The sequence below is a fragment of the Bos indicus x Bos taurus genome, chromosome 27 (assembly GCF_003369695.1).
Source record: "Bos indicus x Bos taurus breed Angus x Brahman F1 hybrid chromosome 27, Bos_hybrid_MaternalHap_v2.0, whole genome shotgun sequence".
Classification (NCBI taxonomy): domain Eukaryota; kingdom Metazoa; phylum Chordata; class Mammalia; order Artiodactyla; family Bovidae; genus Bos; species Bos indicus x Bos taurus.
Genome location: NC_040102.1, coordinates 34,220,875 through 34,235,622, shown reverse-complemented (window position 1 = coordinate 34,235,622; position 14,748 = coordinate 34,220,875). Strand labels below are relative to the sequence as shown.

The window sequence follows — 14,748 nt, the reverse complement described above, 5'->3', positions numbered from 1 at the left end:
AAAGAAATCCCAGGGCTGATCTCCTTCAGAATGGACTGGTTGGATCTCCTTGAAGACTCTCAAGAGTCTTCTCCAACACCACAATTCAAAAGCATCAATTCTTTGGCACTCAGCATCCTTCACAGTCCAACTCTCACATCCATACATGACCACAGAAAAACCATAGCCTTGACTAGATGGACCTTTGTTAGCAAAGTAATGTCTCTGCTTTTCAATATGCTATCTAGGTTGGACATAACTTTCCTTCCAAGGAGTAAGTGTCTTTTAATTTCATGGCTGCAGTCACCATCTGCAGTGATTTTGGAGCCCCCCCCCCAAATGAAGTCTGACACTGTTTCCACTGTTTCCCCATCCATTTCCAATGAAGTGCTGGGACCAGATGCCATGATTTTCGTTTTCTGAATATTGAGCTTTGAGCCAACGTTTTCACTCTCCTCTTTCAATTTCATCAAGAGGCTATTGAGTTCCTCTTCACTTTCTGCCATAAGGGTGGTGTCATCTGTATATCTGAGATTATTGATATTTCTCCTGGCAATCTTGATTCCAACTTGTGCTTCTTCCAGCCCAGTGTTTCTCATGATGTACTCTGCATATAAGTTAAATAAGCAGGGTGACAGTATACAGCCTTGAGGTATTCCTTTTCCTATTTGGAACCAGTCTGTTGTTCCATGTCCAGTTCTAACTGTTCCTTCCTGACCTGCAAATAGGTTTCTCAAGAGGCAGATCAGGTGGTCTGGTATTCCCATCTCTTTCAGAATTTTCCACAGTTTATTGTGATCCACACAGTCAAAGGCTTTGGCATAGTCAATAAAGCAGAAATAGATATTTTTTTGGAACTCTCTTGCTTTTTCCATGATCCAGTGGATGTTGGCAATTTGATCTCTCGTTCCTCTGCCTTTTCAAAAACCAACTTGAACATCTGGAAGTTCACAGTTCACATATTGCTGAAGCCTGGCTTGGAGAATTTTGAGCATTACTTTACTAACGTATGAAATGAGTACAATTGTGCGGTAGTTTGAGCATTCTTTGGCATTGCCTTTCTTTGGGATTGGAATGAAAACTGACCTTTTCCAGTCCTGTGGCCACTGCTGAGTTTTCCAAATTTGCTGGCATATTGAGTGCAGCACTTTGACAGCATCATCTTTCAGGGTTTGAAATAGCTCAACTAGAATTCCATCACCTCCACTGGCTTTGTTCTTAGTGATGCTTGCTAAGGCCCACTTGACTTCACATTCCAGGATGTCTGGCTCTAGGTCAGTGATCACACCATCATGATTATCTGGGTTGTGAAGATCTTTTTTGTACAGTTCTCCTGTGTATTCTTGCCACCTTCTCTTAATATCTTCTGCTTCTGTTAGGTCCATACCATTTCTGTCCTTTATCAAGCCCATCTTTGCATGAAATGTTCCTTTTGTATCTCTAATTTTCTTGAAGAGATCTCTAGTTTTTCCCATTCTGTTGTTTTCCTCTATTTCTTTGCATTGATCACTGAGGAAGGCTTTCTTAACTCTTCTTGCTATTCTTTGGAACTCTGCATTCAGATGCTTATATCTTTCCTTTTCTCCTTTGCTTTTCGCTTCTCTTCTTCTCACAGTTATTTGTAAGGCCTCCTCAGACAGCCATTTTGCTTTTTTGCATTTCTTTTCCATGGGAATGGTCTTGATCCCTGTCTCCTGTACAATGTCACAAACCTCTGTCCATAGTTCATCAGACACTCTATCTATCAGATCTAGTCCCTTAAATCTATTTCTCACTTCCACTGTATAATCACAGGGATTTGATTTAGGTCATACCTGAATGGTCTAGTGGTTTTCCCTACTTTCTTCAATTTAAGTCTGAATTTAGTAATAAGGAGTTCATGATCTGAGCCACAGTCAGCTCCTGGTCTTGTTTTTGTTGACTGTATAGAGCTTCTCCATCTTTGGCTGCAAAGAATATAATCAATCTGATTTCAGTGTTGAGCATCTGGTGATGTCCATGTCTAGAGTCTTCTCTTGTGCTGTTGGAAGAGGGTGTTTGTTATATCCAGTGCATTTTCTTGGCAAAACTCTATTAGTCTTTGCCCTGCTTCATTCCATATTCCAAGGCCAAATTTGCCTGTTACTCCAGGTGTTTCTTGACTTCCTACTTTTGCATTCAAGTCCCCTATAATGAAAAGGACATCTTTTTTGGGTGTTAGTTCTAAAAGGTCTTGTAGGTCCTCATAGAACCATTCAACTTCAGCTTCTTCAGAGTTACTGGTTGGGGCATAGACTTGGATTACTGTGATATTGACTTGTTTGCCTTGGAAATGAACAGAGATCATTCTGTCGTTTTTGAGATTGCATCCAAGTGCTGCATTTCAGACTCTTTTGTTGACTATGATGGCTACTCCATTTCTTCTAAGGGATTCCTGCCCACAGTAGTAGATATAATGGTCTTAAGATACTTCAGATACTTAAGGATAAGTAATTATGTAAAGCCAATTAAGTTAGTTGATCCTATCATTACACTAAAATGGAAAATTATTTGATTATATCAATAGATGCAGAAAATGCATTTGACAATTTTAAGACAATTTATGATTAAGCTCACCAAAATAGTGAGAGAAGCAAACTAGAACCTCACAAAGAATCATTTAGAAAAAAATAGAGCTTACATCAAATTTAATGTTTAGAGATGAAGTGCTTCCCACTAAGATTTGGAAGAAGGCGAGAATTTAACTTGCCACTCTTATTCAGTTTTGTGCCTGTGTGCAAAACTGATGATACCAAGTATTGTGAGGACTTGGAGCAGAGGAACCGTCATTCATGTTGATGAATTAGACTTTAGACAGTTTGGTAATCTCATAAAATTCAACATTGCCTGACTTCATGATCTAGTAATTATCCCCTATACCATTTAGAAAATTTCACTGAAAACTTGTATCCACAGAAAGTTGGACCTGATTGCATATAGCAACTCTATTCATAATTGCCAGAAATTAAAAGCACACAACATGTCCTTTGATACATGAGTGGATAAAGAAACAAGACATAAAGAGAAATTTTATTCAGTATTCAGAAAATTAGTCATCAAGCAATATAAAGACATGGAGGAATTTTAAATGCATAGTGGTTAGTAAAAGAAGCCAGTTTGAAAAGTCTACACACTGTATCATTCCAAATCTACTACAATCTGGAAAAGGCAAAACTATGGAGATAGTTAAAAACATCATTGATTACCAACCAGGGCTTTGTGTGTTGCTTTCATCACTACTCAAGTTTTATTGTTTTAATGCTAGTATTTTGCCTTTAGGAAAAAACTGATTTTATCCTAAAACTATTTCTGACATTAAAACTGACTGTCAGTTAAACTCTTAAGAATCTGTGCATTTTTTCAAAGTATTCAAATTAAAAGTATTATAGTTACTGAAACAATGATTAATCTTCTCAGAATACTTTTTCAGTTTATTAGAATTAAATCAGTAGCATGTAATGAAAGCATATATTATTAATAGTATTGTTTATATATGAGTGCCATTTGTATTGAGAGTACTATTATCCTAAAAGAATAACAAAATCTAACTTTGCCAATGTTCTTAAGAAAATAATGAGCTTTATATAAAAGTTTATTAAATTTGTATTTGCATTTAGCTAATATAGCCACAATTACATGAAAAAACCAGGGATTGAAAAAAATAACTTGAGCAACCATTTTGTTTTTTATTCCCTTTAGTATTCGAAGATGATAACTTTAGAGGCATTTTCAGTTATTTTCACGCAGTTACTTGGAATTATGCTGGGATTAAAGTATAATAATAACATCTATGAATGTTCCTGTCCAGGAATTGCATGCATAATGAATCCTGAAGCAATGTAAGATGTGATTTTTATGAAAACTTTGTCTTCTTTGGGGAGATATTTATAGCATTTCTTGATGTACTATATCTTTGATATAACATAGATAAAAGCATTTTTACTAAATACCTATGAATTATTTTAATGTTTATTAAAGGAATGAGTATTTGATATTGTAGGAAATGTGCTTCATATTTCTATGCTCAGTGCTGTAGTATCAAGTCATTGATGATGAGTTCTTGTGAAGCACTGGAATCTTGATGTGAGATTTATTCATCCTATCAAAAAAATTTAAGCATGTACAGTTACAAGAATTGTGTTAGTCTGTCATATGAATGATTAATAAGATAGAAAAGTGTTATATATTTTGTATTAGTCTATCAGGGACAGAATTTTAAAGTCAACATGAGAATAAGCAAAATTTAAATGACTTATATTAAATGCCTAGAGAAAAATAAATAGGGAATACATGGAGAAGAGAAACTTTATGATAAAAAAGGGGGGTCTAGGAAGCTTTCTATGAGACAAAACTCATGTTGGGACCTGAAACAGAAAAAATAAGTCTGGTCACATGAAGAACTCGTTGAAAACTTTTCAGGGAAAGACAGTGAAGTGATACGTGGATATGAAGAAATGTTAAAAGCTCAAAAGACTGGAAAGGATAAAACAAACCAAAAGAAATAACTGAAATTATATGGAAGAATATTAAAAGCATAGAATTTTTTTAAAGATGGTAAAATACAATCAGGTTAAAGAATCATGATTCAGAGAAAGAGGTCCAGGAAGGACTAGAAAATGTAGGAAAGAAGCTAAGCAAGCAATCATGATGCAGAAATTGGGATTTTATGATAAATGTAACAAAACACATTTTAATTGATTTATGCAGCATGGATAATAAAATATGTTTTGTAACATGAATGTTAAAAATTTCTCACAGAATAACAATAGGGTAATACTGTTACTGAATTAAGTCCTATGGACCCTAGCTTCTCTGCCTGGACAGGGGATGGTTCTTGGTTTGTTTTATTCAAGAAGCAGAGTAATGAAACGGAAGCTGAGATACCTCAACAGATAAAATTTCTTCAATGGACAAAGAATGAAGAAGTTCACAGATGAACTTCTCACCCACGTGGTGATAGGGATTTACTTTTAAAAGGTAAAGACGAAGGAAGGAAGAGTAAGGCTAGTGATGCAGAAGCATATACATTAGTCCTCCAGGGAAGGGGCAGGGCTTTTTCAAAGGAGTGGGGTGCCTACATTTATCAATCCTTTTTGAACAATAATGTCCATTTATGGGCACTGGTAAGTGTGTCATTTAATACTCTAATGTAGTAAAATAAACATATAATGAGACTCACGATCTCTTGGAGTTCTGATTGCTCACCATCTTGGACCCAGCTATTTCTTTCTTTATTTTATTATTTTGTGTGTGTGGTGGGGGGGGGGGTGTTTCATTTGTTTGTTGCTTCCTTTCTTATTTCTGGACCCTTTACTTTAGAGATTTATGGTAACTCTTGCTAAATGTGCAGGGTGATAGGTTTTGAGCAAAGACTGGAGCAGATTTTGAGCAAAGATTGGAGCAGCTCTGCCAATGGTATTTGGTAAATGATGATTCTCATAGTATACAGCAGTTTTGTAAGTTTGAGAGAAAGGGAGATGAGAAAGCTCTGGTCAGAGGGACTTGCTTGCTGGGTCCCATGGGACTCTAATAATCACAATTGAAGAAGTAAGTTCTTAGCCAGCTGTCTCCCCAGGGCACTACCCAGAGAGGAGATTGAAACACACTGCAGACTTTCTGTGAAAGTGGCCTATTGTTTAACATGTCCAGGAGATTTTGTCTGAAAGGGAAGCTTCCTCTTTGGCACACATCTTATAGCCTTTGGTGATTCTCTCAACAAGCAGAGCCCAGTGGGACTAATGTCACCCTCCCATTTGCTTTCTCCAGTTCCTGAAGAAAGCACCCCAAATTTTGAGAATGCCACCCATCATTCCTCTCTATATTGCCTTCCTCTGTTGACCTGTGGAACTTATGCTTACACTCAGAAGCGTGTATAATTTGCATACTTTAAAGGCTGCTAACTGAAGGTCAGGTTTCCAATCACCCCAATCTTAGGTGCTAAGTCAGGTCCTTCATTTTAGGACATTGACAGGTCTGACCATACCCTTAACAACTCAAAGACACTGAGAATGAAATTGGCTGATGCTTGGACAATATGAAAATTTTCAAAGAAAAGCAAAATCTAGGATCGGCTTGAATGACTAGATTCATCTTGTTTATCGCCACTCCTTCAAGACTGGGAGAGATGACTGTTTTGTCTAGAGTTAGATAAACAAGAGACAATTAAGTTATATGCAGAAACAACAGAATAGATTACAAGCAAAAGAATAAGATAATATATCATAAAATGACCATAATCAAATGGATATAAATGAATTGCCCAGTAAAGAATTCAGAATAATATACTGAAAGATGCTCACCAAGAAAAGGAGAAGACTGGATGAACAATGTGAGAACATAAAACCACAGGAAATATAAAGAAATACTGCATGGAAGTCAGAGGACTGACGAATACAAAACTGAACTGAAATATACAATAGAATATTGTAGTGATAAACTAAAAAGAGCATAGAAAGGATTAACAAACTCAGCAAAAGGAAAAATTACTACACAAACATTAAGGTAAGGGAATTATAAGACAACATCATGTGGACCAATAATCACATTCTATAGGTTCCAGAAGAGTGAGAAAGGGACAGAAAACTTTTTTGAAGAAATAATGGCTGAAGTGTTCCCTAACTTGGGAAAGGAGACAGATATCCAGATTTAAAGAGCCCAGAATTGTAAATAAGGTGAATTCAATGAGACCCACACCAAGAAACATAATTAAAACATCAAACATTAAAGACAGGAACCGTCTTAGAAGCAACAGCTTGTTACATACAGGGGAACCTCTTATAAGAACATGAGGAGCTTTGACAGCAGTCACATTGCAGGCCAGTAGGTAGTAGTAAGGTAAATGCACAATGCTGAAAGAAAAAGACTACTTTTACCAAGCAAAGGTGTCATTCAGAATTGAAGGGAAGAGATAAGAGTTTTACAGACATGCAAAATCTAAAGGAGTTTAACACCATTAGTCCGACCTTAGTAGAAATAGTAAATGGAGTTCTTTAATGTTTAGAAAAGGTACTAATTAGTAAAAGGAAAACATAAGAAGTATAAGTCTCAATGGTAAAAGTAAATACATACTGAAATTCAGAATAATTGAAAAAGTAAAGTAGGCAATTGGGCTTCCCTTGTGTCTAAACTGGTAAAGAATCTGCCTACAATGTGAGAGACCTGGTTTGATCCCTGGGTTGGGAAGATCCCCTGGAGAATAGAATGGGTACCCACTCCAGTATTCTGACCTGGAGAATTGCATGGACTATATATAGTCCATGGGGTTGCAAAGAGACAGACATGACTGAGTGGCTTTCACTTTCACTTTCACTTTCAAAGCAGGTAATTAAAGGTAACATGGTTTGCATAAAAGTCAAGTGTCATGAAAATTACAACTATAATATTGTGATAAGCTATATGAAACATAACAAGTTATAAAATGTTATACAAAGCATAAAACCTGTTGAGGAAAATAAATATATTCTAAGTCAAAATATAGAGTGCATTTGAAACTTTGTTATCTACTTAGACTGTGAGAGATATATATTGTATGTGCAAGCCTCATGGTAACCATAAAACAAAAACAAAACAAAAATCAAACCAAACCCATAACCAAACAAACAAACAAACAAAAAAGTGGAAGCACAAAAGAGAAAAAAAAAAAGAAGGAATGCAAGAAGAGAGCAAGAGCAGAGGAAAGCATCAGAGGAACAACAAAATAGCCAGAAAAGAAGGAGCAAAATGACAATAAGTTCACGCCATCAATAATTACTTTTAAAGCAAATGTATCAAATTTTCCAGTCAAAAGACAGGATGGATGATGAATGAAAAGCAAGACCCACCACTCTCATACCTACAAGTGATTCCAGGCAGGCGTAAGGATACACAAACTAAAAGTGAAAGGATAGAAAAAGATATTCCACATAAAGAGAAACCCAAAGAAAGCTGGAGTGACTATACTAATATCAGATAAAAATGGACTTTAAAACAAATAATGATAATAAGAGATAAAGAAGGGTACTGCTTATTTATATCAGGAAAGAAGTAACTATATACTTACTTATATACAGTAAGAAGAAATAACATTTATTAATATACATACACTCAACATTTGTTGTTTTTATTGTTTCATTGTTTACTTGCAAAGTCATGTCCAACTCTTTTGCAGCCTCATAGACTATAGCCCACCAGGCTCATCTGTCCATGGGATTTCCTAGACTAGAATACTGGAATAGGTTGCCATTTCCTTCTCCAGGGTATCTTCCTGACCCAGGGATCATACCCACATCTCCTGCTTGGCAGACAGATTCTTTACCAATGAGTCACAGGGAAGCCTGCACTCAACACAGAATAAACTAAATACTTAAAGCAAATATGGACAGGAATAAAAGGACAAACAGACAGTAAAACAGTAATAGTAGGAAACTTTTAAGTACCTATGTATTTCATCAGATAGATCATCCAGGCAGAATGTCAAAAAAGACACATTGGCTGTAATGAAACCTTAGGCCTGATAGATTGACCCGTATTACAGAACATTCCACCCAACAGAAGTAGAACTCACATTCTTCTCAAGTGTATTTGAAGCATTCTCCTGAATAGATCATATGTTAGACCACAAAACAAGTTTCAACCAGTTAAAGAATTTCAAAACCATATTCAACATCTTTTCTAACCCCAATAGTATAAACCTGGACATAAATTAAAAGAAGAAAACTGGAAAACTCAAAAATATGTGAAGACTAAACAAGGTACCACTAAATAATCACGTGCCAACAAAGAAAGAAAAGAAAGCTCAAAAAGGACCTTGAGAGCAACAAAAATGGAAATACGACATACCGAAATTTATGCCATGCAGACAAAGCAGTTGTAAGTAGAAGTTTATGGCGATAAATCACTATTTCAGGGAAAAGCTTAAAATAAAAAAAAAAAAAAACCATCCTAATCTATACCAGAAAAAAGAAGAACAAATGAAGTCCAAGTTAGTAGATGAAAGGAAGTATCAAAAGTCACAGTGAAAATAAATGAAATAGATAATAAAAAGATACTAGAAAAAGATCAGTGAAGCCAAGAAATCGTTCTCTGAGATTTTAAACAAGATTGACAAACTTTTAGCTCAAAACTCTTCAAAAAAAAGAGCAAAAAGATTCAAATTTTAAAAATTAAAAATGAAAGACAATATGTTGCAAATAATACTACATAAAACAAAAGATTATAAGAGACTATTATAAACAATTATTATACATGAACAATTTGGAAAATCTAAGAGAAATGAATAATAATCTAGGAACATAGGACCTTCCAATACTGAATCATAAAGAAATACAAAACTTGAACAGATTGATTACCTATACGGAGACTGAATCAGGAATCAAAAACCTTCCAGCAACCAAAAGTCCAGGACCACTAGTTTCCCTGGTGAGCTATACAAAACATTCTAGAAGAATTCCTACAAATCTTCAAACTCTTCTGAAAAATAGAAGAGGAGGGAAATTTTTCAATCAATATTTTATGAGGCCAGCACTGTTTTCATACTGAAACAAACAAGGATAGCATGAAAAAAAATAAATGTTATGGTTTTGATGAATTTTGATGCAAAAGTCTTCAGCAAAATATTAGCAAGCCTAATTCAATAGTACACAGACATAGTTAAGGTGTTTGAGGAGTAGGTGGGTGTAGAGTACATCTCTCTCCATGGATGATGCGTCAGGAATACACCTTCAGTTGCAGAAGTTCTCTCAGAACACCAGTTGAAAGTGGACAGGAGTCCCTTACCACTGAAAAGGAATGTATAGATTGATGCAAAACTTGGCAGGACAAAGGAAGGAGGAGAGTGATCAGGACTGAACTTGCATCCAGAGTATAGGGGAACTGAAGCATCAGTCAGATCCTTACAGCAGGGCAATATTTTGGGACAGTGGAAGCTATAGGAGAATGCAGCAGCTGATCTATGACAGTCTGAATGGAAAGAGAACCACAGAGACAATCCTTGGGGGCAGCCCCTCCCTTCCCTGGACAGGGACACAAGGCTCTTGGAACGTGTGGCAGCTGGGAGCTGGAGCATACAGACTGGAGAGCAGTCTCAGGGTAAGGTCTGTTGTTGACTATGGGGAGACAACTTGAGGGGACGTCAGGGAGGAGATTGTGGTGGAAAAGGCCAGACAGCTGTGGAGGAAAGGCGATACTGCTGAGTCATGGACAAGGGGTGGAGCCATCACTATAGCCTCTCTCCCCACATGCCACCACCAGCAGCTGACCCAGGGAGGGTGGCCTTTTAAGTACCCAATGCAGTGAGCAATAGAGAAGGACCCTAGCCAGGGGAGCCCTTTAAGTACCTGGTACACCTTATATGCAGAGTACATCATGAGAAATGCTGGGCTGGAAGAAGCACAAGCTGGAATCAAGATTGCCAGGAGAAATATCAATAACCTCAGATATGTAGATGGCACCACCCTTATGGCAGAAAGTGAAGAGGAACTCAAAAGCCTCTTGATGAAAATGAAAGAGGAGAGTGAAAACGTTGGCTTAAAGCTCAACATTCAGAAAACGAAGATCATGGCATCTGGTCCCATCACTTCATGGGAAATAGATGGGGAAACAGTGGAAACAGTGTCAGACTTTATTTTTTTGGGCTCCAAAATCACTGCAGACAGTGACTGCAGCCATGAAATTAAAAGACGCTTACTCCTTGGAAGGAAAGTTATGTCCAACCTAGATAGCATATTGAAAAGCAGAGACATTACTTTGCCAACAAAGGTCCATCTAGTCAAGGCTATGGTTTTTCCAGTGGTCATATATGGATGTGAGAGCTGGACTGTGAAGAAAGCTGAGCACCGAAGAATTGATGCTTTTGAACTGTGGTGTTGGAGAAGACTCTTGAGAGTCCCTTGGACTCAAGGAGATCCAACCTGTCCATTCTGAAGGAGATCAGCCCTGGGATTTCTTTGGAGGGAATGATGCTGAAGCTGAAACTCCAGTACTTTGGCCGCCTCATGGGAAGTGTTGACTCATTTGAAAAGACCCTGATGCTGGGAGGGATTGGGGGCAGGAGGAGAAGGGGACGACAGAGGATGAGATGGCTGGAGGGCATCACTGACTTGATGGACATGAGTCTGGGTAAACTCCGGGAGTTGGTGATGGACAGGGAGGCCTGGCGTGCTGCGATTCATGGGGTCTCAGAGAGTTGGACATGACTGAGCGACTGAACTGAACTGAACTGAACACCAATAGAGAAAGGACCCCAGTCAGGGGAGGCACTTAAGTGCCTGACATGCTGAACAACAGAGAAGGACCAGCCAGAAAGTCTCTTTGAGCGCCAGCTGCCTGAGGCTAGAAAAGTCTATAAGTGCCATAACTCCTGCTCCTGAGGTTGCCAGGGTCCCTGCACATTGGCCCTGCCAGGGTCCCTGCAATCCAAGCGGCTCCACCACCTCCATTCTTAATCCTCAGTGAAGCAGAGGTGCCAGAGGCTTGAAAAAATCCTAGTAGCACCATATCTCCTGTCCCAATCGCTTCCGGCTCCTCTGGGTACCTGGCACTGTTAGAGGCCCTGTGTTCCAAGCTGCCACACCACCGCTACAGTAGATCCCCACTGCTGCAGAGCTGCCAGAGGCTAGAGAAAACCCCAGAAGAGCCATGTCTCCTACTCCCCTGACCTCCAGCTCCCCTGCATACCTGGAGCTGCCAGAGCACCTGTGATCCAAGCAGCTGCACCACCCCCACACCGGGTCCTCCCTGGAGCAGAACCCAGTCCTCCAGGGCAGCCTCGGGAGCAAACTCCTGTGGACAACCCACATGTAGAGGTGGAGATGAAACCACAATTGAACCCCAGGGTCAGTGTGGCTAGGGAAGAGGATTGAAAACCTTCCTATCAACTGTACAAGCTGCAGATTAAAGCCAAACAATCAACTAGGCAAACTCTGTGTCTATGAAATGTATAAAGGCACAATGAGAATTCCCACAGAACAGAAGACACTAACTCTGGCAGCTGTGGACACTGGAGGCCAGAATACGCAGGTGTAGGGCCAGAATCTGAGCTGTCCCGATAGCAGGTCCAGAGACCAGCTCAGTATTGGAGGGCATCCTAGGGATGTACAGGTGGACTGTAACTCACAGTGAGGAAAAGGACGCTTGACAACAGAGATCAGAGAAAAGCTATTATTATTATTATTATATTTTGATTTGTTCTCCAAAGAAGACATACAGATTGCTAATAAACACATGAAAAGATGCTCAACATCACTCATTATGAGAAAACTGCAAATCACAACTATAGTGAGATATCACCTCACACCAGTCAGAAGGACCGTCATCAAAAATCTACAAATAATAACCGCTAGAGAGGGCATGGAGAAAAGGGAAGCCTCTTACATTGTTGATGGGAATGGAAATAGATACAGCTGCTATAGAAGACAGTATGGAGATTCCTTAAAAAGCTAGGAATTAAACTACCATATCACACACACACACACACACACACACACACAGAGAAATCGCTCAGTCGTGTCTGACTCTTTCCGACCCCATGGGTTGTAGCCCACCAGGCTCCTCGGTCCGTGGGATTTTCCAGGCATGAATACTGGAGTGGGTTGCTGTTTCCTTCTCCAGCGGATCTTCCTGACCCAGAGATCGAACCTGGGTGTCCCGCATTGTAGGCAGATGCTTTACCGTCTGAGCTACCAGGGAAGTCCATCAAAAACACAGAAGAGTAGTAGCAAGTTTCAAAAGGATGTCAGTTGAGATCTTTTACAGATGAAATCTACTTCCTAGAAGTCAACTCGCCAATTATATGCACAGCTGGAGACAAGAGGCTGCAAAAAGGTCCAGCTGGAAAATATCTCGGGTACCCAATTAGATCCAGTTATTCTGCGTCTGTGGATTTAAAATGATCATCATCCACGGTGGAATAGATGTGTCCCTCATTGCTCAGAAAATCCACAGCTAGCTTGATTGAGGCTACGGACATGTGTTGCAGTTGGTTCTTGAGCTCCTGAAAGTTCAATCCTTCAGGTCTTGGGCAAGCCTTGATCAAATTCAGCACCTGGTTCTGGGCCACAGTGAGGCCATTTGCTGGTATGAAGTTATTCCCACCGAAATTCCCAGCTTCACCCATTCCTGGATTGCTGATAGGTGCTCTCCCTGCTGAAGGCTGGCTGTTCAACTTGCTCAGCATCATGTGTGCATTGACTACTTCCAGAATATGTGTGGTGAACTCATTCATATCCTCCAGGGGCATGATCTTAAAGGCTACCAGGCTTTTCTTGTTCCATATGACCCAACAATCCCACTACTGGGCATATACCTTGAGAGAGCCATAATTGAAATCAACCCATGTACCTCAATGTTCACTGAAGCACTATTTCTGATAGCTGGGACATGGAAGCAACCTAGATGCCCATTGACAGATGAATGGATAAAGAAGCTGTGGTACATATATGCAAATGAATATTACTCAGCCATAAAATGGAATGCATATGAGTCAGGGCTACTGAGGTGGATGAACGTAGAGCCATTAAAACAAGGTGAATTAAGTCAGAGAAAACGAAGTATTGTACATTAACATATAGATATGGAATCTAGAAAGATGGTGCTGATGAACCTATTTGCAGAGCAGCAGTGGAGACACAGACATAGAGAACAGAATTGTGGTCTCGGGGAGTGGGGCAAGGAGAGGGTGGGAGAAATGGAGACAGTAGCAAGGAAACATATTCACTCCCGTATGTCAAAGAGAGAGCCCGTGGGGATTTGATGTATGACTCAGGGAGCCCAAACCAGGGCTTGGTGACAACCTAGAAGTGTGAGATGGGGTGGGGGTGGGAAGGAGGTTCAAGAGGGAGGGGACACATATATATGTGGCTGATTCATGTTAATATATGGCAGAAACCAACATAATATTGTAAAGCAATATCTTTCAACTAAAAATAAGTAAATTTAAAAAAATTCAACAGCACATTAAAATGATCATGTGTCATGTAAGGGCTTCCCTGGCGGTGCTAGTGGTAAAGAATCCATCTATCAATGCAGGAGACTTATGAGATGAGAGTTTGATTCAGGGTCAGGAAGATCCCCTGGAGAAAGGCATGGCAACCCACTCCAGTATTCTTGCCTGGAGAATCCCATGGATGGAAAAGCCTGGTGGGCTTCAGTCCTTGAGGTCACAAAGAGTCAGCTAAGATCGAAATGTCTTGGCATGCACACACACATAACATGAAGAGAGGGGTTTATTTAAAGGGTGCAGGAGTGAGTCAACACCTGTAACTCAATATGTTATACCCCATTTACAAAAAATGATAAAAATATATTCATCTCAATAAATTTAAAAATATTTGAAAAAATTCAAATCCATTTATGATAAATACTCTTAACAAAGTAGACATGGTGGAATGTGCTTCAACTTAATATGGTTATATATGACAAACCACAGCTAACATCCTACTCAACATTGCAGGGACTTCCCTGGCAGTCCAGTGGTTAAGACTCTGAGCTTCTCCTGTAGAAATCATGGGTTCAGTCCTGGTCAGGAAACTAGGATCCTGCATGCTGCATGGTGTGCCCAAAAACAAAATATGCAAAACAAAAAACAATGTAAAGATGGGTGATTTCCTTCTAACATCTGGCAACAAGACAAGGTTGCACAGTCTTGCCACTTTTATTCAAAATGGTATTGAAAGTCCTAGGCAGAGCAGTTAGGTGGTAGAGATAAAAGTTATCTAAATCAGAAAGGAAAAGTAATACTGTCACTATATGCAGATGACATGATTTTGTACATAGTAG

At 39.1% G+C, this 14,748-nt stretch overlaps 1 protein-coding gene across 1 annotated transcript in view; it reads left to right on the top strand.

Annotated features, from left to right (window-relative positions):
• Positions 1 to 14,748, top strand: part of LOC113885039 (A disintegrin and metallopeptidase domain 3-like) — a 113,615-nt gene that overhangs the window by 58,813 nt on the left and 40,054 nt on the right. Inside the window, exon 11 of the mRNA XM_027530153.1 lies at positions 3,697 to 3,836. Coding sequence (XP_027385954.1) covers positions 3,697 to 3,836 — 140 coding nt within the window. The remainder of the gene's footprint in view (positions 1 to 3,696; positions 3,837 to 14,748) is intronic.